This window comes from Poecile atricapillus, chromosome Z (genome assembly GCF_030490865.1).
Source record: "Poecile atricapillus isolate bPoeAtr1 chromosome Z, bPoeAtr1.hap1, whole genome shotgun sequence".
Lineage (NCBI taxonomy): Eukaryota > Metazoa > Chordata > Aves > Passeriformes > Paridae > Poecile > Poecile atricapillus.
In genome coordinates, this window is record NC_081289.1 from 16,491,780 (window position 1) to 16,517,202 (window position 25,423).

General features: G+C 40.5%; 1 protein-coding gene across 4 annotated transcripts in view; it reads right to left on the bottom strand.

The window, feature by feature from the left end:
• Nucleotides 1–25,423, bottom strand: part of LOC131572924 (ras association domain-containing protein 8) — a 73,007-nt gene that overhangs the window by 16,247 nt on the left and 31,337 nt on the right. For all 4 annotated transcript variants that reach the window (XM_058826374.1, XM_058826375.1, XM_058826376.1 and 1 more), the window contains 2 exons: nucleotides 20,707–20,787; nucleotides 4,060–4,255 (listed from right to left, as the gene is read on the bottom strand). In XM_058826374.1, the coding sequence (XP_058682357.1) occupies nucleotides 4,060–4,162 (103 nt within the window). In that variant the 5' untranslated portion in view covers nucleotides 4,163–4,255; nucleotides 20,707–20,787. The remainder of the gene's footprint in view (nucleotides 1–4,059; nucleotides 4,256–20,706; nucleotides 20,788–25,423) is intronic.

Sequence of the window (25,423 nt, forward strand, 5' to 3'; positions counted from 1 at the left end):
AAACATCTAGTAAAAGCCAATTTAAAGAAAGTCTATAGTTAAACTACATTTGCCTAAACCATCAGCTAAAATGATTAGCTCACTTTGTTTTAGGATACATCTGCTTTTCCCATTGCTATTAAAATGATTTTTTGAGAGGTGCCACTATGCTCACCCACATTCAAAACAGACTTTGTCTGCATTCATCAACCATCTCATCACACACAAAGCTTAAAAGTATCAACACCTCTCTTTTTACTTTTTTTCACTTGTCCAAATTATGAAGAGGAATCAAAATGACCAAACAACGTTTCTACAAAGCCATTTTGGTTTTTACATAATGCACAGAAAACTTAGCAGAGAATGCACTGTCAAATGCACATTATTAAAAGAGACAAGGATATTCTTGGAAAAATTCATTTCTCCTGGCAAAAATATTTTTAAAACAAGACTCATGCTTCTCTATTTAAACCGTGTGCTGAAGTGTATTTTTGTTTTGGGGAGGGCTTTGTTTCTCATGATGAAACAATCACTTCTCTTATTTGTATTAAAAAGCCAAGTCTTCTTTGTCACTTGCAAACAGCTTGAGTTAAAAAGAATATAAAGCAGACCTAGATAAAACTCATAAAAGGTAGTATCGAGTGTTCTTCAAGATCCCAGTGAGAGATGATTTCACTCTCTGGAAACTTGTAACTGAATAGTTTTATGTCTGTCTTGAACAGCATTCCAGTGACCCGCCCTCCAGCTAAGGCAATTCCAACTCCTTCTAAGTACAGATACAGGCAATTTTAGAACCCCAAGTTATAACCAACCAATATTATTCTCTCTTGCATTCAATAAATTACATACATATTTTTTAAAATAAGCTTTGTTGGGGCACCAAAGGACACAATACTCCTTTTTTTTTTTTTCGTTTTTTTGTTTTAAAGAATGAGAGGGCATTTGAGATTGATATTTAACTTCAATCCAAACAAATTTTTAGAAAAAAGGAAAAAAACCCACAACCAACCAAAAAAACCCCTATAATTCTTCCTTTGGGTAGCCATTTCCTGTTCTGCAGTGATCAAGAGATGGGCAGCAGGGGAAAGGGAAGAAACTCACAGTGCAAGAACAGGTAACACAAATGTTATTTATCAGGAGTAGAGCCCCAAAGAGACTTTTTACTGGAAGAGCTCCAATTAGTAAGGAATCAAGGAGCATTAGATGGACAAGTTAAGTGACAGAATGCTATGGCCAAAGGATTAGACACTAAATATGAGACAGAACCTCTTACAAAGGCTCATAGCCCAGCAGAACTTGATTTTTTTTAATGCTAAAATAGCCCTAGAACATAAGAAAAAAGAAAATACCCCAAGAAACTTGTGTATCCTGAAGTTGTTACTGAATTTTCATGACATGGGGGAAGAATTGATAAGTGCAGAGATGGAAACCTTTTTGTTGCTTTTATCACAGCAGGAGATCAAGAGACAGGGCCCTGCATTTGATCAAGTGACAGCAAAAGGCACTTTTTAAAATACAAGAAATTCCATGTACGGACAACACACTGCCTGCCAGGGTGAGTGAGCACTGCTACAGTCAGGTCTCCACACTTGTGCACATTCAGAACCCAACTGCCCCCCATCCTGAGCAACCTGTTCTGCCTGGCCCCGCTTTGAGCAGCAGAGTTAGATACTGTCCAAGTGTGCCTTCTAACCACAGCTCTGTACTAATTTTGATTTTCCTTTATTTGAAATACAGGACAAAGCTTTATTTTTCACATGGCTAGAATAGAGGCAGCTTAATTTGTCCATGAGAAGCTTCTTAACTCTGGATGTCTTAATCCAGGTATCTTTGGTTTGTGCTTTCCTGCACAAGTGGCTATAAAATAAGCCAGTTTGCAGATATTCTGGACTCTGCACTTGAAGAAAATAATATATTTCTTTCAATTCACATTTCAGGCTCAGTGAAGAAGACTGTGTTGTATGCTTTAAGTCAAGGACCTAGTAATAAACTGTAATGCACAATAAAACAAAAGGAGCATCTCACAAACTTTACAGACAGACAAAATAATCCTGAGTGCAGCCAAGTTATGTGACCGCTGAAGGAGCCAGACTGCAAAGTGGAAAATCCCATCAGAGCCAAGCGAGGAGGAAGCCAACTAAGACTGCCTACTTTCTACCACCAAATGTCAGGTGAGAGCTAGAGGGATGCATTTTCATAGATTCCCTTTCAAATTTGAGTGACAATTACTCCTGGTAAGCTGGGACCTACAGACAAACCACAGGGGCAGCCAGATGGCTCTGTCCTGATGAATGGCCTGACAGGAGGGCTGGGAAAGCCCTCCCTGCCAAAGACATACAGGTGTAATTTATATGGTGCTTGAGACTGTCCTAGCTGGCCCAGTGAGAGGGGAATTGCTCTGGCGGTTTTCTAGAGAGGGTATTTGTCTTGGGAAGGAATTTCCAAAGGATTATCTTGATTTGGCTGTGTTTGCAGCTGAAATTCATCCCAGCATGGAAGCAGAGTCGCCTGTCCCAGACAAACTGGTGACGTGTTACAGAAGTCAGCAGAGCTGACAAAACCTGTGTGTGTTTCCAGCACTGAGGGAGTCTTTACAGAGTTCAGGCTAACAACTGAAGGTACAGAAGAAAACCCAAGGAGAAATTACACAGGAGAACATTAAATTACTGTCTAGAACTGTGAGTCTGACATTTCTGTGGGAGAAGGGAAAGGAAACAGAATGAAAGGGATGTTGAAAACAAAGTGAAGAACAAAAGTATCAAAACCACTTTATTATTTCTAAACATGTGTCGCTTAATCATGACTAGAAAATGATCATGCTAGCAGAATTGTTTCTCAAAAAACCTGCAGGCAGAAAATGAGATATGGAAGCAACTGATGAACCAATTACCAATAAGCAAAAAGCTTCAACTAAATCAGTAAAGAAACATTTAATAGTTTAACATCAACTACAAGATTTGAGAGAAAAACTGACTTTCTACAATTTTTAAATGAAGCTTTTAAAGGTATTTGGTGCATATAGATAAGCACATGCCAGCATTTTGTTCAATCCTCTTAAAGTATAAAATAAATAAGTCCCAGTCTTTCATTCTATTAGATGTAAGTAGATGGAAATTATGTTTAGAAGTTTAACATTTAAATAAATAATCATCCATTTCAGAGAAATTGATTTTGTGCTTACAGGGAGAATACCTTGTTGACATTCATAGGCCTAACTCGCTTTTTATTGAGAAAATTATTATTTTCAAATTGAGTCAGACTGCTAATACAATTTGCAAAACTGCTGGCATACTAAAAAATGCAGAAGCTTGCCTTTAAACTATTAACTTTAGGTAAAACATAGGTTTTACCTAAAATTAATAGTATGTATTTACCTAAATTTAAATAGTATGTAAAGCAAATTATAACATTTTAGTGAAGAGTAAGTATCAGCATAAGAAATACTGACAGGATGAGGTTGAAGTTCATTCAGGATGCTCTTAATCACTAAGAAATATCTGACAAGACTTTCCTGTGTTGAAGCCTGAAAGATTTTATTTTTCTCTTCTGAACTGTTCAGCAAAGGGCTAACAGCATGGAGACTTCCAAGTTACCCTTTCATGAGCAGCAAGTTATGTGGCATGCAATAGTCAGAGAAGACCCTAAAGGATCTATTTAATTGATCTATACTACTCCAAATATAGCTAAAGATACTTAAAATGGGTATAATTTCAATGAACATCATTAGCTAACCAATTATATTGCACTCCTTTTATATTTTCTTTGGTACTCAGAATATTGGCAGTTTAGCACCTTCCTTAGTCCAGGCTGTATTTACAACAACCAATGGCAGCATAATTAATATTACTTAGAGAATAAATTTTTACTGAAGGAAAAGTTATAGATTTTGAAATGTTTCTTTTCTGTCTTTTCAGTCTCTCTCTGGCAGGTGAAAAAATCCAAGACTACAAGTTTACACTGCAAGATTATTCCACCGTGCATTGCATTTTCTGCTCTGCTGGTACCCAGTGCTCCCCCACCTCCCCTGGGTTTAGCTTCACAAAAAAAGCTTCACCCCACTTCCCACCTTGCAGTACTCACCAATGGCCTGAGCAAGGGCTATTACAACTTCCTGGCATGTTGTGACTTCGGTGACCCCACACACGATTCTCTGCACTCCATCCACCCATACTTTGAGCTCCATGGTTCACCAGATCATCCAAGAGCCATGAATGCAAATCAGTCAAGTCATTCTTGCAGCTGCACCAGGCACAATGCAGGTGACTTCCCGCAGCAGCTGGAACAGAGAAAAAGCCTGGTGTTTAGAGCAAGGAATCACCAATTTGAAAAGTTGACAATTTCACTTTGACGTCTACCAGGTAGGAGAGCCAACACAGCCTCCTTTCTTTAAAAACAACAGGAACCATACATCCACACATTTTGAGGGCAGAGTGGCTGGAAAGTTACCAGCAGGAAAGGATGTGGGGTGCTGGTGAACAGCAGCTGAACGTGAGCCAGCTGTGCCTAGGCAGGCAAGAAGGCCAGTGGCACCTGGGCTAGATCAGCAATGGCGTGGCCAGCAGGACCAGGGCAGTGACTGTCCCCCTGTCATGGGCACTGGTGAGGCCTCACCTCAAATCTTTGTCCAGTTCTGGGCCTGTCACTTTGGGAAGGACATTGAGGGGCTGGAGCGTGTCTGTGGAAGGGAACAGAGCTGGGCAAGGGGCTGGAGCAGTTCTGATGAGGAGCAGCTGAGGGAGCTGGGAAAGGAGCTCAGCCTGGAGAAAAGGAGGCTCAGGGGGACCATTCTGGCTCTCCACAGATGCCTGGCAGGAGGGAGAGCCAGGGGCAGGTTGGGCTCTGCTTCCAGGGAACTGCCTCAAGCTGTGCCAGGGAAGGCTCAGGTTGGATATCCAGAAGAATTTCATCATGAAAAGTTTGTCAAGTATTGGAAGGGGCTGCCCAGGGAGGTTTGGCATCTCCATCCCTGGAGGTGTCCAGGGAATGACTGGACGTGGCACTCAGTGCTCTGGGCTGGGTGACAAGGCAGGGATTGGGCACAGGTTGGACTTGGTGTTCTTGTCCAACCTCAATAATTCTATGATTCCATTCTAGGATCCCATGCTTTAACCATGTCTGTCTCTTGTGCAGACTTACCCAAAGTTTCATTACAGTTTATTTCCTAGAATTTTATGAGTTGTTACAAAAAGAGCACCCAGAGAAATAGTACTAAATAAACAACTCCAGAATAAACTCATAACTATTTCCAGTAACAGGTGCCCCTATTCCTTTATATGCTGCCTGAATGTTTCCAGGGACTAGTAAGGATGCTTTAAGTGTTTGTTCAATAATTTCTAGCAGATGGAGCTGTAGAAAAACAAGGAGGAAACATTTTTAATTACAGCCGTCCATGAGAATCCAACTTTTGTCTCTCAGCAGAAGCAGCTGAAGGTTCCTATTCCCAACAAACCCATGCATTTTGTACCAGAACCCAGAAAGCAAAATGAGCAGACAGTTTGCTTCTCTCTCCCTCTAAAACAATGAGATGCATCAGGGGAAATGTTGTAGGGGTGGTTTAACCCTTGCCAGCACTGTTCTGGTTCTGTGAGAAACCAGATGTTGTCTAATGTATTTTCCTAGGTTTTTCCATAGGCACTGCGATGATACCAAGCAAAAAAAATTCATAGTAAACCAAACAAAAATCATTGCCTTCAAAAGACAGAACATTCCCTCAAAAATGAAACAAAAACCAAACCACCAATAATGATGATTAAGTCTTAAAAAAAACCCCAGAAACTAACAAGAAAGCAAACACCCAAAAACCACCTACAAACCAACCAACAACAAGAAACCAAAATCAGATAAAGAAAGCCTAATGAAACAGCTGGGCTGCTTAAGCAGCTGGAGGGAAAATAATCAGTGATAACATGATAAAAAAAGCTCCTGTACTCAGGTAATCCCATATGGATAAAGTGATAAAATTAAAGACAGTATTTTTTAAGAATTAAGTACCAGGAAAATGGATAACACAGGGATGAAGTAAAAGAAATCTGAAAATTATTTAGGGGAGATTAGTGAAGACAGGCAGGGTAGGGTTACATGAGAAGCATGGAATCTGATGATGCTGATGGATTGAATGGAACTGCACCACGTGGAAGCAGAAACGGTGCACAGAACACTACTCAAACATGTAGTGTTGTTCACATTTACAGTCTAACCAGAGCTGCTCTCTCCTGTGGATGTGAACATCTCTTCCTGCATCTAAAAGATGCACCACTGCAGCCCCCAAGCTAAGGGGAAAAGTGACTTCCCATCTACAACCAAACAGTTCACCCAGCAGATGACAAATACTGACACATGATGCAGAGGATACCTGGAAGATCCTCACCTGACAGGCTGGGGCAGCAGCAACCTCAGAGCCTGTTAGAGCCACAGGGGTCCCACCACACCAACAGGATGAGCTTTCACAGAAAAGCACCCAGAAGTAAAGTCAGGCCAGCAACCACCCCAAAATCCCTACCCAAAGCTACCTGCTCAGAAGTACATGTAAAATTTGTATGTAAAACCAGATCTGAAATAGACTTGCACACTCAGTAGAAAAGTGATCATTTTTAAGAATATCAGCATATACAGAAATAGTCTTAGACATGAACAAGCACCTGAAAACCCGAAGAGGTTTTGATAAACATTTTCCCACATAAAGCTAGGTAATTCAAAGAAAACATTTATCTGCACAAGCATTAACCATGTACAAACACAGAAACACTTCAGTCAGGTTAACACCATTTTAATGTACCAATAAACTAAGCAGAAGAAAATATTTTACCAGCCTAAAACACAGCAGTGAGTGAAGAAAACACCTCACAGGCCTCATCTGTGACCTCTGCTATTTATTCTTGGACCAGTTGTCTTCACAAATAAACATACCTCACATTCCAAGCCCAGCTGTAAGGAACTTTATTAATTAACTTAATAACTTGCTGAGGGTTGAACAGTTCAGATTTCCTGGCACCAACCAAGCCATCTCTCCATGTGACAACGCACACGTCAGCAAAGCATCCGACAGCTCTAATTGTTTTTCTGTCTGTCAACATCCAAAGTATTATCTCAATTTAGCAAGCCAGCAAATGCATTTTTCCCCCAGTCAGCACACAATGTACAGTCTTGTGCTCAGTGCAGATCAGGTTTGGTCATTTGTTTTCCTACAGTCTGTCTTTAAAAAAAGCAAAGACTAAAGAGAAGCATCATATAATAAGGAAATATTTGCTGACACTTCCAAGTTTGAAGAAAGCATTCACCAAAGCTGCAAATGATCTGAACAAAGTGCCTTTGAATCAGTTCAAGCTCAGGGGAAACATCCCCATTCATTTCTTACAGGACAAATAGTTTTAATAGGCTAAATAAGATAAAGAATTTGTGGTATGTACATCCCTCAGACCAACAGGCAGGGCTGAATTAAAGGAGTGTTTTAATAAAAGGGTTGCAGGTGGAGTCCCCATCCCTGGAGTTGTTCAAGGAACAACTGGAAATGGCGCTCAGTGCTCTGGTTTAGTTGACAAGGTGAGGATCAACCATAGTTTGGACCCAATGATCTCAGAAGTCTTTTCCTCCATGAATCCGGGGATTCCATGTGCCCCACAAGTGTTCACAGGATTCCTTTGGTACCTGCCACTAAGAATATACATCAGAAATGTATGATCTCTGTGCTGAAATCATTGTGCCTCATTAGAGTTTCTAAGCAAAGCTCATCTGTAGTAAATTAAAAAAATAGATCTAGGACTTGTTTGGTTTCTAGGATTGTGCAGAAAATCACAGAGAGGTCTGAAAACCAGAATTTTTTTCTGGCCATGTGCTTATCTCTGCTTCCCAAATAGAATTCTGCAGCACCTTTTTATTAACCTTTGGTTTTCCTTCATAGGTATTTGGTTCTTTATTTGCTGACAGTTAACTTTCATACCAGTAAAAGCTGATTTGCCTCCCCCACTTAGGGTCATCTGAGAGCCCCAAATATATTTTTCAACCTGACATCTGTGCCCAGAATGCATACTGTGCTTTTATGTTAGAGGAGGCAAAATAAGCCTTACCTCTATTACCATGCAAATCTCTTTCTGAAGACAATGGAGGGGTTGGGGGGTTGGGGGAGAATCATCTTACTTCAGGTTTCTCAATCCCATAAATTCAAAACCAGTTCACCTTATGCATAACTTATTTCAGCAATGACTGGGAATAGGAATGCAAAACTAATTTACTGAGAGGCACACAAGCCAAAGCATGCCTGTGATCACAGCTTTTCCTCAGTTTGTCAGCCACCAGCTCCACAGCCACACATAGTTCTGCTTGGAACCAAGCACTGGAAATCTGGCATTCCACTTCTTTCCCCTACTTCTCCTCCCCACTTCTCCATGACCTTGCCTGAAACCTCCTCAATTCCCTTCTTTACCATGAGTTAAGCATTTTCCCAAAATTCCCCTTTTATCCTAATTGGCTGATGGTATCTTACTTTTTCAGATATTTGTTCAGTTTTTAAACATAAAGAAAATCCAGCATATATATCTAGGTAGATATATAGATATATATATATGTACATACATACACATACAAATATATATAGCATATATTATGCTTATATTATGCTATATTTAGCTACCTCTCCACAACTTGTTTACAAAATATAGAAAAGGCTGAAGCTTCACAAAAGACATGCTGATCAGACTAAGTGCAAAGGATTTTTCTAGCATTTAATAAGAAACAATATTCTAAGCAGATACGAGCAAGACATGTTGCCAGAAGCACCAAGTCACAAGGAAACCTGAGAGGTAAAAATTAAGATGGCAATTTCACCTCATTTCTACTTTTTAGAAGGTTCAGACTACCTGAAAGCATCATGCACCTCAAATAAGGACTAAAATCCTACTGCAGCAGAATTTTGACCAACCAGTTCAGTGACTGTCTGTAGCCCCAGCAAGGAACCAACATGTTGTTAAGCACACTTGAAAGTCAGGGTGCTTTCATCTGTAATTAACAATAACCAAACATCATTTGGAGTTTGGCATTTACCCTTTATTTTCCATTCCCTGTGCACTATGACCATGTTGTGCTCCTTGTTTTTCCTTATTATGACACCAGGTAGGGCCCTGGACAAACAGACAGCTTGTTCTACCCATGCTATGAGCCATTAATAAGAAAAATTAGTGCCAATAAGTCTTGATTGGAAAATACCAAACAAATGAGCACGAAGAGGCCAGTCCAGCTACCCAGAAAGAGTTCATAAACCATCCAGAAGAGCATGAACAGGGAGGCATTTGGAAGGTCTTCCCCACCAGAAGAATCCTGGTTGGGAGCCAAGTAACATGTTTCAGATGAAGTTAACTGCAAATACAGAATTGGCTACTGGAAATAACCTCCCTATTACTTACCAAGAAGCCTCCTCCCTTAGACTGATGAAGAAGAAATACCCTACAAGATATGCAGCCTTCCATCAGTAAACAAACAAAAATATTTCATGGCAGGTTGAAGTAAAAATATCAAGTGAAAGTTTTTGGCGGGCAAAACTTTTATCTGAAAGGAACAGGTTGTGGGTTTGAAATCAGCCCATGCCTTTGAAAAAAGAGTGTTTACACTGAGGTAGCATCCAGCATTTTTTCGTGGGACTAACCCTCGTGGAGGTTATTCATTTGCTATTCCAGAAGAATGCTCTGAGATAATAAGCACTGCTTGAGACAAATAAACCAGAGGTCCCACAACCATGAAGACAGAAGTGTTGAGAACAAGCTTGAGAGAGTTTAAGACCAAGGAATTTTTCTCCATGAGACTGGCCAAATGATGGTCTGACATCTGTGTCAAACAGGCCAAAATCCTGATGCCACAAGTGATATCTAAACACACACAACACACACACACACACCCCCCCTCACCTGAGAGGACAGCACAGCACCAACACAGTTTGTACAAGCATTGACATGCAGGCAGTTGTTTCTGGCAGCCAAGGCTGCACAAAATAATGCCTCTGGATAACCCAAAATTCCCCAAGTCACAGTTTCCCAGACAAATCACCAGTTGACTTCCATCCAGGAACCCTCAGCTGCCTTGAACAGGAACTGCTGCTTGCACTGCAATTTCTCCTGCTGCAATACAGCTAACAATTTGGTGGGAAAAAATGAGGGAAAGAAACATTGTTCTGAAGCACAAATGCTGCAACTGGTATTTTGCCTAATTACAGAACATTCCCAAACTCTCCCTGAGCTACAATCTCTCCTTGAGCTGCAATCTTTACAGCACAGAAAAAACAAATTGTCTCTTCTCTTTGTATTGGTGAGAATTAGCTAGAAGGAATTAATTTGTTTTCTTTTAGGGATGGAGGAGTGATAGGAGGAGGTAAAGCATTCAGCCACACTTTTTGTCAGCTCTTGCAAAGATACACTTTGTTAGTGGCAACTATTCACTTATTACCTGAAATAATTATTTCACCTTGAAAACTTTATTTTTGTCTTCACTATCTTAATTCTAAGACGTATCTCTGACTTCAGGAAGCATGTTAAACCTTTAGGACTTCTTCCTGCACAGTGTTTTAATCTAAATCAATCACATGTGACAATCTGAAGAAACCAGAGAAACCACTTAATAAAGATTTAACTGCAGCACAGCACAAAACATTCATCTAACTTGGGATACAAGTGATGACATAGCTACAAACCTTCACAATTATGAACCGTGTCCAAAATTCTCATGGCCTTCATAGAAAAGTGAGTTCCAACCAGCTGTCACAAACACAGATTGATGGCTAGAGTGATAGTACTCCTATCACAGTCTGTAACACTTTGGAGCTACCAGGCTTGACCCAACTGTGCTGCAAAACATTTTCAAATCCCGACAAAATATTGGGAAGAAAATAAGCCAGCAGGTGAGTCAAAGAGACAGATGGCTTACTGAAGTTCCTTTGTATTTGGTCACTGCTGAGAGCACAACTTGCATTTTTAAACAGTAAGTTTGACATCCTTGCACTTGAATTAATTCAACAGAAACAAACAACTCTGAAATTAATACTCTCCTTTCCTTAAGATTAGATTTTAAAAAAAACATCTGAACTCCACATGGACTAGTGTTACAAAAACCCAAGGGTGTTTTGGAATTGGTAACAGCACTCAAGTCAGAGTTTCAAGGAATCTTGCTTCTATTAGATCTCAGTCAGGGAATTTCTAAAGCAGAAATTTAAAAATTTAAAACTTAAGAGAATTATATTGAGGATATGTACCAGCAAATCAAAACAATATCTGATGCAGCACTTCTTTCAGCTCTTGAGACAGGAGTTACTGTGATACAAGGCTGAATTCAATTCAAGCAGTCTTACTCACTAAATCCCAAATCTGAATGTGCTTCAGGATTAGGACTGAAGTATCACCTTCATTTTACATGAAGCACTCCTTTTCTTCATTCTCAAGTTTAGCTACTATCAAACAAAATTGTCAGTATGAAACATCACAATCCTAGAGAGGCAGGATTGAGAGGATTCATCCTAGAAAGCCCCACTGGTGACCAGTGTTCTAGGAAGGGCTGGATCACAGAATTACACAGTGGTTTGGGCTAGAAGGGACCTTAAAGCCCATCCAGTTCCAACCCCTGTCATGGGCAGGGACACCTTCCACTATGCCAGCTTGCTCAGAGCCCATCCAACCTGGCCTTGGACTGCCAGGGATGGGGCAGCCACAGCTTCTCTGGACAACCACAGCCTCACAGGGAAGAATTTCTTCCTCATATCTTATCTAAACCTCTTCTCTGTCCCTTGGGAGCTATTACCTCCTGTCCTGTCACTCCAGGCCCTTGTCAAGAGTCTCTCTCCATCTTTCCTGTGAGTTCCCTTCAGGCACTGCAAGGCCACAATGAGGTCACCCCAAAGCCTTCTCTTCCCCAGGCTGAACAATCCCAATTGTTCCCTCAGCCTTTGCTCCCAGCAGAGCTGCTCCATCCCTCTGACCCCCTTGGCCAGTCCCTCATCTGGACTGGCTCCAGCAGGATAGCTGGTGGCAGCACAGCAGAGGTTCAGACAGCAGCTGGGACAGATTTATTCTGTGGTAGAGGAATATCCTTTTTCAAATACATTAGCCAATGAGCCTGCACTGCATATAAATGCTGTGACAAACAGCTCAAAAAAAAAGTGTGTGTTAAACAAACATCTCCTGATTCATCATCTCAATCAACAGGCAGATGTTTACTGCACTGTAATGTCTTTCAAGTCATGTAAGTATTTGTGCCTCATTAGTAGCAAATATATAGTGCATTTGAGAAAACAGTTTTATTGCACACCACTTTATTAATAAACAGCAGTGTTAGGTGGAAGTCACATCTATACATCTCTAATATGGTCTAAGTAGTGTGTGGGAGTGAAAGAAAACAAAGAGCAGAGAAATAAGTAAGCTGGTTCATTGCAGGGGAAATATTTATACAAAATCTACAACACACACACCTTACTTCAAAGTTGCCTTAGACCTCGAGATGCCCTGGGTTCAAAGGAGACAAAATAGGTCACTCTCCAAATTGGTTCCAAGGAAGACACAGCTCCACCCATTCAACTCTTCCCCTCTCCCCTCGCGGCTTGTCCACAAACACTCACGCCCAGCTGAGAGACTGAAGACATTCGTGGGTAATTGCCAATATTTACACTAATGAGGCAATGAGCTCATCTGCTCCCTTTTGGCAAGAGTTGCATTAAGTCTTAGTTTTGTAGGGCTGAATCTTCTTTACACTTCAGCCCACATGCAGCATTTGCTTTGCCAGTAGACTACAGCCACCCTGAGTCTCAGCTGTCAGAGAGGTGTTCCCTGCACCTCAAATGCGAGTTGAAGGCAAATTTCAAAAAAAAAAAAAAACAAAAAAAAACCAATAACAAAACCATTCAAGAAACTTGTTACACTTACCACATTTCAAGACATGGACCAAAACATAACACCTTCCTCTACTTTGTGGTGAACCTTGCATACAAATGAGCCCATTCCTCCCCTTCCAAATTTGCAAGGATGAAGGATGCAGGAAATAAAATACATCCTGCAACTGAAATCTACTTAAATTTGAATTAATAGAAGTTTTAAAAGTCACTCAAGCACATGATTTAAAGCTATGGTATGACACAACTACTGAAATCTCACTGCAATGAAATGCAATTTCTGAAACAGAAACAAGGTGAGGCACTTTCACCTTAAGCAACATAACTGTTCAAAAAATTATAATCTCAAAGTTTTATTCAGTGAGCAGCTACATTATTCATTAAACATTACCTAAGAAATTTCAAGTTGCTCTCCTGGCAACTTAGAAAAGTCTGCAAGACAGAATAGAACTTATTACTACGAGGAGTATTTAAACAGTTAAGCAAGATAAATAAGTGGGGGGAACCCATTACTTTCTAAAATTTACACTTGGCTGTGCTTACTTCCATATTTCCCCAGGCACAAAAGAACTTCTTTGCTTCTTCTATTCTCTATTTATAGGACTCAGCTGGATCATTTAAGTATTTCCCCTCTCTTGACAATTGTGAGCATGGCTAATTTTATTAGAGCAAAATCTGAGGTAATCATAACACACAGCAATAGCTTATGGGCTGAAATACTTAAAGTACATTACTTAATTCATGGGATCATGGAACAAGTTGGGCTGGAAGAAGTTCATCTCATTCCCATCCCTCTGCCATGTACAAGGACACCTTCCACTATCCCAGCTTGCTCAGAGCCACATCCAACCTGGCTCTGGACACTTGCAGGAATGGGGCAGCCACAGCTTCTCTGGGCAACCTGTGCCAGGGCCTCACCGGGAACAATTTCTTCCACATATCTCACCTAATTTCCCTCTCTTTCAGTTTGAAATCCCCATAGTTTTCAGTCTGAATTCCCATAGTTCTGTGGCAGTGCCACAGGCAGCTCTAAGGTCACCAGCTGGCCACACTGCACAGAATGGATGTGGAACCAAATTCTACTTCAGGAGGTGAGGATACTTAAGTTCTCTATTCAGCTAATTTTAGGGAAACTGTTACAAACTTCATACTTTCTGAACTACTAATTCTCTATAAGTTTTGCTGAAACTCACCTAAACTCTAAAACTCACCGGGAGGAGTGAGAAGTGCAGATTTGAACGTCATAATAAATACACTTCCCCTTTGAAGGCTTATAAAGATCACATATCACACTCATAGAAAGACCCAGCAAAGAGCTCTTCAGGAAAAACATGATTCTCTGCCAAAATACTGACAGCAATTAACAGAAGTCACAGCCAGCAATGCCAATAGAAAATAGATGTTAGGTCAAATTAAATATGGCAAGCGAGTGAAAAAAAGTTTTCATTTTCCTGCTCCTGCCTTCTTTCTCCGTGGCAACAATTTTTAAACCAGCACAACTTTCAATGTATTAATTTCCCTCTGTATTTTCAGACAGCGTCTACATTTTGCACTTTCTGAGACAGAGCCTTTCACTGCTGGCCATGCAGTCACAGGCTTTCATCTCAGCTCCTAATGGCTACATCTTCCTCCTCACTGCACCCTCAGCAACCCCATTGTGTCCATTTGCCCAGCACAATGATGTCAGCACAGAATTCTGGAGTCAGCAGACCTGCCAAATGCAGGCAGGGCAAAGCAGCTCTCCCCTTTCTTCACTTGATCCATTGATTTTCAGGAAGTCCTTCCACACTGATCTCTGCCCTTCTTATTCACTTCTTGCTCAGTTTACCCAGTGAACTCTTTATGGCTCACTCACCATTCACCTCAGACATGCACATGGAAGTGCAACTCACCAAGTTACTGGTTAAATCTCTTTATCCTCCTTCACTCCATTCTTTAACTGCACAGCACCTACCAAATCACCATGGATCTGCAGGTGAGACCCTACTGCTTTTCAGGCTGATTGAGCTTACTCTATTCGCCTCCACAGCTTGGGCTGGGTGCACCTTCTCTTTGGGGGTTCTGGTGCCTTTCAGAGAGGCCAAGACAAGCACAGTTTTGCTTTAAAGCGCTCCTGAAAAAGCACCCAGAAGATGGGCAACATAATCAAGACCTTCTGGAAGTGCACTCACCCCCTCCAGAAGGAATTGTATCATTATTCCTCCTGTCATGGTGGGTCTTCACCATTTTTTCTGAACTTGTGAGATGCCTGGGGTGCCAGACACTGGTACTGAAGAGCACAGAATTATTAACATTGGAAAAGATCTCCAAGATCATTGAGTCCAACCTTTGACCAATCACCGCCTTCTGAACTAGGTGCCACATCCAATTTTCATTATAGATCTCCAGAGATGGTGACTCTACCACCTCCCTGGGCAGTACCTTCCAATGCCTAACCACCCTAACCATGAAGAAATTCTTCCTGAAGCCTCCCTGACATAGAGCCCAAGTTAAACAAAACAGCATCTCAGCACTGCTGCATGGATTGTTGTGATGAACTCTCTGGGTTATCATCACACTGCTTATGAAGGACAAAGCCCAGCTTGCATTTCTCTTTGGAAGCAGAAAAAAAAACCCAAACCAAAAACAAGAGATCTGATTAGGACATTTTTCATTTCCCCTGGTCTTTCTTACTTGAAAACAGCCCAGTGACTGTGGATTCTGTTTCTCCACAGAAACAGAGGAGAGGCTGTGCAGTCTGAAGAGCCACTGGTAGCACTGAGTAAGTTAATAGACAGGGTTAAGGATTTAGAACTGTGTGAGGGAGCTTAACAAAAACAGCCTGGCCAGTATTCTTTTAAGTAAAAAGTGGTTGCTGGGATTTCTAATCTTTACTGATATGCAGCTATGGAAATGTACAATACCAAGTAACATCAGGAGGCCAGAATGGCTTATTAAGCACAGTTACCTAGCAAGCAATCCAAATCCTCGAAAGAACTCAAGGGGAACTGCCCACACAAAGTTTGTGCTAATCAGAAGATAGTAAGCAAATAAACACCTGAAAATGTGCAAAATTTAAAGCACTAACAATATGCTTTAAATGATAAAAATGTCCAAAACATAACATTATATTAAAATCCAACTACATGAGTCTCCTCAGACCTAGGAAAGGTTATATGAAAGAAATCCTAAATTATTGTTTATAAAATTCTTATTTATAAAAGTACAAAGGCAGACTTAGAGAGTGAGGTAAGCCAGACATTCACATTTCTCTTCCTATTTAGTTATGAATTACTTGAATATTAACTTGCAGGTATTTGTAAGATTTTTTCAATTTGACAAATGAGATACATTACACTTTGTTTAGCTGCTATTTTTTCTTCCTCACTCCAAGATATCAAATACTAAACCATGTTTCCTTAACAAATACAATTCAAAACTTTATTTCTTTAAAGCCCAGATATTCTCATACTTAAACATTGTGCAACTGTCCTTTGTAGGAAGCAGTCTACAGAACTGCCAAACCTACATGGAACAAAGAGAAGAGATTGTATCAGAATGACATGCCTCCAAAAAGCTGAGTTTCTTTCCTGCCAGAGAGAGAAATGACTAATATGCATTGCAATTAGTGCAAAAACAATACTATCTTTGCAGTTCCAGGCTGGGAAAAACTACAGTTTGATGTTTACACAGCAGTAAATAAAGTGGGAAAACTTTTGAATTGGGTAATGAGCACATTTTTCCTCTCAAATGTTTAATGACAGTGAATCATTAAACACCCATGAGGTGAGATCTTCCACATTTTGCTAGTACAAATATAAGAATATTGCAGAATTCCCTAGTGATTGATAAATTAATAAAACACAAACCAAGTTATTTTAACTTTAGAGTCTGCAGGAATTGCATAATTCTGTTTTTTCCACTGTTCTACAGCAAGTAAGAAGATGCAAATCTTGCCAAAGCTTAATAAATTAGAGAAAAAAAAGGAGGAAATGGTTTGCCTGCAGCAGTCAAGGCTTGGATGCAGCAACCTATGTCTCAAGAACCAAATATTTTTGAAGCAGAAAAGCCAGGGACTACTGTCTTTTCATCTAAGTGGCATTTCCACACACCATCCCCCCCTTGCCATTTATTATCAATACTTCTGTCCTTTCCAGACATCCTGTCTCCACTTACATTCCATTTCCAGTTTGCCCTCAGCTGCCAAGCACAAGATGAATCCCAACTCTGAAAAACCACTGGAAGAAAAATTTTTTTTCCCCCAACTATTACACCACTGTATTTCTTCATAAACACTTTCAAAGTATTCAACTTGAAATGCATTTCAAATACGAGAAGCATTGCTGCTCCAAATGCAAAGAAACCATTCAAATGTGGATGTAAGATCCGAATTTTATGTAAGGACAGATTCACCCAGGACTATAAAGTAAAGGAAAAGAAGCCTTAAATGAGGAAGGAAGAAGCTGCACATAATAAAAATGTGACCAAGTGAGGAAGAGGAAAGAAATGGATGCACATGCCATGGTATCTTCAATTTCGGCTGCCCCACCTGTCTGAACAAGTGCAACACAGCAAAGAAACAAGAAGTACTTTGTGGAGTGTGCAGCTCTGGAGTGAGGAAGAGACAAGAGACAAAAAGTATCTCTTGCAATGCAAAGGATGCAGCAAAACTCAAGGATCCCAGTGATGCCACTGTCAAAGAAATCTTGTTTTTTTCCTGCAGTGACTCAGTGCCCAGGCAGAAGGAGAAAGGTGTGCATGCAGCAAAGCTGAGACAGGCAGGAGACACAATGAGAACCTGAGAGGCAACACTTTTCCCTTGAAATTATTCCTCACCTCAACCAGAACTCACCAGCACGTCAGAGCAAAACTCCCTGAGCCAGAGATCCTCACAGGGAACACCCAGAAACTTCTCCCACCTATTAATGCCTTTTAGTGGATACCAATCGAAGGTGAAGGGCAGGAAATCAGGAGCTCCATGAATGGAGCATTTTCTGATTCATGAGCTGGGGCACTCAGATGAAAAGGGAATTGCACTCTGCTTCTATGGTTCTGGAAGGGAGCACACAGGTTTTTTTTGCCCAGCCAGAAGAAGTATCTGCCCAGCTTAGATAGGTCAAAGGCATCCAAATCATGACAAACACAGGTCACAAAACAGCTGGTAGATACTAATCATGTCTCAGTGCTCACAAACCAACAAAGTCTGGTTTTGTCGCTTATCCAAAATCCCAGAAAATGCAATATCACTATGCAGAAAAACATGAAGTGGCATCCTGAGAGTGAAAGTTTCTGAAGTGGGTCTCAAAACAATTTTTGTCAACTGCATTTAAGACTTTGTGTGAGTTAATTCAATTTAAAGCATTGTTAGACCTACTCTGAACTTCAAAGAAAAAGTTATGTCTATTTTTGTCTCCTTTTCATGTTTAAAGTTTAAGTATTGAAAGAAAAGTATTTCACTAAGTTAATCCTCTGATTTGCTGTCCACTTGTGCTACCACAGTGAATAAGTTCTGCTCCTTTTTTCATTATTCTATTTATTGATTAACACTGAATAAAAGTGGATTGATGTTTTTTTTTTTTCCTTAGAAGTAAAAAAAATCTATTATTACTCCATGATTTCAGCTGGGGAAAAAGAAGTTTTAATAAAACACATACTACAGGCTGACCCAAACAGACAGCAAAATAAAGTCACGTAACAACAACAAATTACATTAGTGATGCTTGAGGCAAAAAAACCAAACTGGTTTGTTCAAAACAAGTGAAGGTAAATAAGTAACTCTCCCTGTATGAGGATGGGCAGGCACCATCCTGATGAATTTCCAGCAGGCAAATACCTTCTGCTCTCATACAATAAAATCATTCAGAGACAGTAACTCACATGACTTGTTTCAAAGTGACAAATAAAGGAGTGACACCAAAGTCACCTGGCAGCCAGCCACAAACTCGCTCCACTGAAAGGAATTTATTCAAATAGAGTCAACAACAAATTCTTAAATATTTTAACTTGGCAGAAGAAAACCTGGCTTAACACCACTACATTCCAAGCCTCCTGGAGCTTCAGGTTAACATACATATGTATATATGCTCTGGCTAAGTGTCACCTAGCAAAAATAAGGCAGCAGTGTCTGTCTAAATTCTGTGTGGTGCTTCAGCAGCACTGTCCCCATGGCTGGTACCAACCCCCCACAAAAACCATCACACCCCTTTAGCAAGATGATGTTGTTGGCTGAAGGTAGTAATTAATGCTCTGAAAATATCTGCTTTAGAAACAATCCACTGATGTGCATTAAAGAGACACGTAAGGTGCCTAGAATGTGAGGCTGAAAGTGCTTTAATGAAAAACCCAAAACACTTCTCAAATATGAGGCAACTTATGGCAAGTCTGAAGCCAGACTCTAGCAACACAGCATTTTGGGTGCTGTACATATGGACAGATGCATCCACACACATGTACCACTCTTCAGCAAAGCTCCTCTTCACCATAGAGAGTGCATTTTATATATGTGCATTGATATTTCTACTAGTTCTACACTATATTAAGGATAATGGAAATATCTATTCTATGCTGCTTTTCTTCAGCTTTTCCTGCAGTAAGATAAAGCTGTTGTACCTTTATCCTTATCTGTACCTCTGATACACAGAGCATGTGACAAGCTGTCATTGTGGCAAATGAACAAAGCATTTTAATTTATTTAGCTCTGTTGGTGCCTCAGCTGCTTCAGTTATCAACAGAACACTGCTATAAATGCTGCATTTGCAATAGAAGGAGTGGTAAAATGGCAATATACACACAGAGATGAAAAGGGTGTGTGATTGCTATGGAAGTCTATCACTGAGAAGCTGATGTGTGCACAAAAGGCAAATCAGCATTAGACAAGGCCTGTAAATGGTGACAAGCAAGAGAAGAAGCTGCATTCTCAGTATTTTTCACTTGCTTCACCAGTCTCATCTACATCACGAAAGACGGGACTGAAAAAAATCAAACCAATATAAAAAATAAACCAATGCGTAATCTGAAAGTATATGTTTAGTCTAAGTTCTGATATTTTTCCTGTATCAAGGATTCATCATGTCAGGAAAAACACTACCTGCTACTATTTACTTTTCCTGACAACTCTTTTTGGTTTTTGGCAATGTTTGAGTGGCTAAACTGGGGACAACTCCTTACAGTAAACCACAGAATCATTAAGGTTGGAAAAGATCTCCAATATCATGGAGTCCAACCTTTGACCAAACACCATCTTGTCACCCAAACCAAAGAAGAAGCACCAGTTATTGCTTGAACACCTGCAAGGATGGTGACTCCTCTTCCCTGAGGAGCCCATTCCAATGCTTGACAAGCCTTTCGGTGAAGATATTCTTTCTCAAGTGAAGATCTGCTGCCCAGGATCATCTGACAAGCAGAGGAGCCAAGGACAAAAGCTTCCTCTCATTCCACACTCCCCAGTGACAGGTTAGCTGTGGGCCTTATACAGCAGGAAGGTGCATATCCATGGAGATGACACCATTCAGGAGATGAAATTCAGCAGGGCCATGACAGGTCTGCCCAGAACACAACTGTTTAGAGAAAACATTGTACAGAGCAGGGGGACTGGGATCTTGCTCAGATTTCTAGTCACAGGAAGAAAGGAGGAAATTATGAACTTATGAAGTTGCCCCATCCCTGGAAGTGTTCAGGGCCATGTTGGATGGGGCTCTGAGCAACCTGGGATAGCAGAAGGTGTCCCTGCTCATAGCTGTGGGGTGGAAGGAGATGATCTTTAAGGTCCCTTCCATCCCAGGCCATTCTGTAATTCTTTAAGCGTTAGAGTTTTCAGAATGCTCTATGTGCAAGTACTTTCAGAAGGAAGCAGGCAAACTCTCTCTTGGAGGGTTTTGGTGCTGAATTCTTACCTGCAGATGAAGACAGATGTCTGCTTATGCTCGATCTGCTGCTCCAAGCATCAGTGTCCACTCTGCTTACAAGGGCAGTTCCTAGAAGGAAAAAAGGAGGAATATTGCTATACGTAAGTGAAACAACCTTCTTGAGGATTAACTTCTATTCCCCCTCCTTCCTTTAATGTTTTGGAAGAACGCAAGTGTTCACCTGGCACCTACAGATCTACAACTGCCTGGTACACACAAGCAGTATTCTATTTTTGAAAAGTTAGTTCAAAAGAAAAGTGGAATACTGCTCTTAATTTGCTGCTTCTTATACCTGGTGTGACATGTTCTTGCTATAAATAATTAAGTGTGGTAAACAACATTTCTACAGCTTTCCAGAACATTAGAAAAAAAACCAAAAATCCCCTAAACACTGTATTAGGTAGTCACAAGCATCTACCACTGGTAAATTGTAAATATAGGAGATTGTGAAATAATCTTCTTTCCCAATTTTCTTTTTAAGGAAAATAATCCTCAGACTGGAGCGCTTCCAGATGTAAAACCCTCCAAGTGCTCTGGAGCTGCACACCCTGACTCCCTCGCAGCAGTGAATCACGAGCAATGCATGCACAAACAGCCAAACAAACTGGGCAAAAGGTAACAAATCCCAAACTGCTGATTGAGACTAATAATCAGCTTGGAAGGGATGCTTACAACAACCATGTTTAACAGCATCATTGTGACAGACATTGCCTAATATTATGGCACAGCCAAGGAGAACATGTGAGATGTGGTTATTTTTAAGACTTCACAACCAAAGATTTTCTGGATAATATCTTAAAGGAACATATATTTTACGTGTAACTCTACATGGGAACTTTATAGAGTGCAGCATGGAAAAACAGCTCTAAATCAGAAAAACTTTCCACTAGTATTTCAGCATCTCCTCTACTACTCTTGTCAGACAATGAATTTTGCCCAGACAAAATGTTTGTCTCCTAATATCATTCCAATGGAAAGATGTAATAAGTACCAACTCCAGCATAAGAACATCATAAGAGTTCAGAAAACAACAAAAACCTCTAAAAGATCTGGAAAGAAGGGAGGTCTGTAAAATACTGGACCATGCACACAATGCATCAAAGCCCTGTAAGAGTAATTGCTTCTCTCATTATAGCCCAAAACGCCACAATAGCACATTCGGGAGCTCCAAAAGTCTCAGGCACACATAATTTTCACCATGACTAACTGAACATGCAGCTTTCATCCATAAACCAGTATTAATTAAATTCTTGGGTTGCCAGAATATGTTTTTGTGATGTTTTGTGCTTTCCACTCTGCAGAACCACTAACATTTACTAACAGTTCACATAAGCCTTTCACTCTAGACCTGAAATGAACAGAATAATTTTTGGTGAGTTTATGTCTCTCAGCTGAGAAGCTGTAATTTAACAGAAGGAAGATATGCTTGTTAAATCTCCATAATGTATTTGATTGCAGTTCCATTAGAGAACATTCTTTTAAGTTCTCCACTCAGGTTTATTCACCACATAGTCCTAAGTAGGGTCAAACAGTCATAGAAAACGCAGAACATTCATCTAACCCACCACATCAGGTTAAATCACCAGTGCTTGAGCCACAGTTACTTACCAATCCCCACTTACACATGTTAGATTAGGAAAATAAATCTGGTTTTAGGATACAGATGGTGAATTAGTTAATCCAGAGGCACAGATGCTTGAATTTTGCTGGGGGAGGGAGAGAAGAGAGAAATAATCTCACCCTAAACTATGAAAACTCAGCTTTGAGATGCTAAAAGTTATCTTTATCTACTGCAAACTGATCAACTGCCAATACACAAATAGCAAACATTTCAATTACTGCTGTTTGTTAATTACTCCAGGACACTTCATACAAAAGCCAAAGAATAGTGGATTCTGAACCTGAGAATGGAGTGGCCGTGGTGCTGATCCAGCAGCAGGGACTGAAACTTCCACTCCAACAGAGCTCCATTATCTGCAGCTCTATTGAAACCCTAAAGCTCTTCTCAGACCACTCTGCAAACTGAGTGGGAAGGAGGTAAGGATAAGAGCCACATTCTGTCCTTAGGGACCCCTATTAAATCAGATTCCCAACATCAGCCACTTCCTCTTTGTTTTCCTCAAGCCATATGGCTTCCTGACAAAATCTGTACAAACAATAAATCCATTAATCAAGCCACTGCTGGAGGAAAAGGCGCTTTTTTTCCCCCTTCTCTTCATCAATCCAGACATTTTAATGGAGATGTTTTATGTATTTTATTTCATGAAAGTCCCAAGGAAAATACTAAAGTGGTCTTTGTTCTGACACTGCAACCCCAGTTCCAGTTTGTACTTGTAGAAGGAGATCCTCACAGAAAATGCAAAGATATACAGGAATAGAGACAAGTCAGTCAAACCAACAAGAAAGTAGTCCAGCATAACAGAAACTTAGCAAGGATACAAGATAAATTGCTGCCTAAGTTTGCTGGCATACTGTCTCAAAAAACCAAAAGTTATGAAGAAAACACAATTAACAGAAGTAGGTAAAATAAGAGACATTAAAAGTCTATTCCTGCAAGGCTCTGAGGAGATGCACACGTGCAAATGCCACAAGTAGCTCAAAGGAAGAGCTTCTTTTAAGAGATACCACAAAAAAAAGGACTTCCCCAGTGGTCAGGTTTCTTTTTAAGGTGAATCAAGATGACCAACCTGCTATACAATCCATCTGTTTTGGCACCTCCACACTGGTAAAACGGTGCTGGTGACAGTGTGCATCTCAGATCAGGAGGAAATACACACTGCACATGCAGGGAACTCAGTGGGAGGGTGGAAATACAGAGAGCAGTAAGATTTCTGCCTCCTGTGGGTGGGAAACTCCCTTTCCAGCAGGTGGAGAGATCTACTCCTCTGAAAGAAGGCAGAAGAACACTAAACCCAAACCTAACCAGGCTCATTCTTTCACCAAACTAAACATACGCTTGAGGGACTGCTGTAAATGCAAACTCCCTGTTTTGATGATCTGTTCCCATGGAGGTTTTTCCCAAAACTTCTTTGACTGAACGTTTATTAGTCAATAGTCTGCAGTGCAAGAGGAGGATTGGGAAGAACAAGAAATTACTTTCCAACTCAGGTGGTCCCTTTCAGTCACATACTTCTAAAGCAACTGTGACCCTTCCACTCACATGGAAGGGAAACAAGATTGGCATGGTAACAAATCTTTTTACCTTAAATCATGTTTTATTTGCTTCACAGGTGGTCTACAGCTTACTGAATGATCAAAACTGTTCCTCAATTCATGTGAACAAAAACAACCCTCTGTTTAAATGAAGTTCAGGAAACACAAAGCAGCTTATCATACTGACAAAGACCTTACAGAGAAACAGCATTAAAAAAGGTGTGAAGTTCACTTTTCAAAACTTGGAGTGTGTTTCTTTTGGGGGGAAGGGGGGAAGGTGGTGTTTGAGGTTTTCTTAAATATAGGAAAGCAGCATTCTTGATTAAAAGCAGGAAATCTTTGAAATTACATCCCTTTCTGTCTGTTGAATTAAGTAACAATTAGCCACAAAGAAGAAAAAAAAATACAGAAAGAATAGCTTAGAAAGTTTGAGTCATTATCTCCACAGAGACACATCTGTAATGTTAACAAGGTCAGAACATTTCAGTCAGTTCTTGTGGGTAATGGGAAATGCAAGATGTTAGCTTCTGTTCCTATCAAGGCAACAACAACTCTGAAAGACTGCAGGTATCAGCTGGAGCCTACACCACTATGAATTATTAGCCTTGAGGCCACAGCCTATAAAGATACAGTATCATATCCAAAGTACAGATGGATTTGTGAATGCCTGGAGGTAGTGATGAAAGGTGTGTTTGCTTTGGACAGGGTGGTGAGGAGGATCAGATGCTGCCAGCTAGGGAGGCCTTTTACCACATCTGGGGCAGATGGTCCAAATTATCTTCTCATCACTGGTAATCAGAAGTCATCCTTCAGCAGCTATATAATAACCAATGTAAAAATAAACTTGGGATTGGTGTTTGGCTTCTATCAAGAAGAGAGCTTGCCTGTCACAAGTCAGTCAGTGCAGGCAGCATCCTGGCTTGGAGTCTCATTTACAAGCCTGTGGTATGGAGCTCTGCAGGTGCCAGATGTGTCTTTGCATCAGGTGTGAAAATAGAATACAGGAAATGCTGACAAGAAAATTTAGGGACACACCAGTGAGGAGGAGAAGGCAGTTCTCCCTCCTGCCAAGCTCACTCTTCTGTCCTTTCTGACCCTATTCATAATGAACAGCATGTGCTCCCAAATTAACAGGATCTGATCACCCTGCTTTGGCTACTGCTCTTACCTATGGGGACAAAACTGATCCAAACTGGAAGCAAGACACATTACTAGGAGAATATAAAGAACACCAAGCTCTTCATGTCTTCACTGACATGAAGAGTCAGTGCAGCCACTTATTCATGTCCTCACTTGACTGTTGAAGGTGGCCAGTCATAACAAGATGCAAAAAAAAAAAATTATCACCTCTCTTCCCTGAGCAACCCAACACCTGAAAAAGAATTGAGAGGACTTGTCAAGCCCAGACTTCACTGCACCATTAAGTCCCACACCCTGTGTTAGCAGAGGCAACACCATTTACATCCCATAAAAGGTGCTTCTTTGTTACTGCTCTGTTATTTAGCTCTTCTCAGGAAGAGAAAAAAAATGCTTATCTTCAAATTCAGCCTTA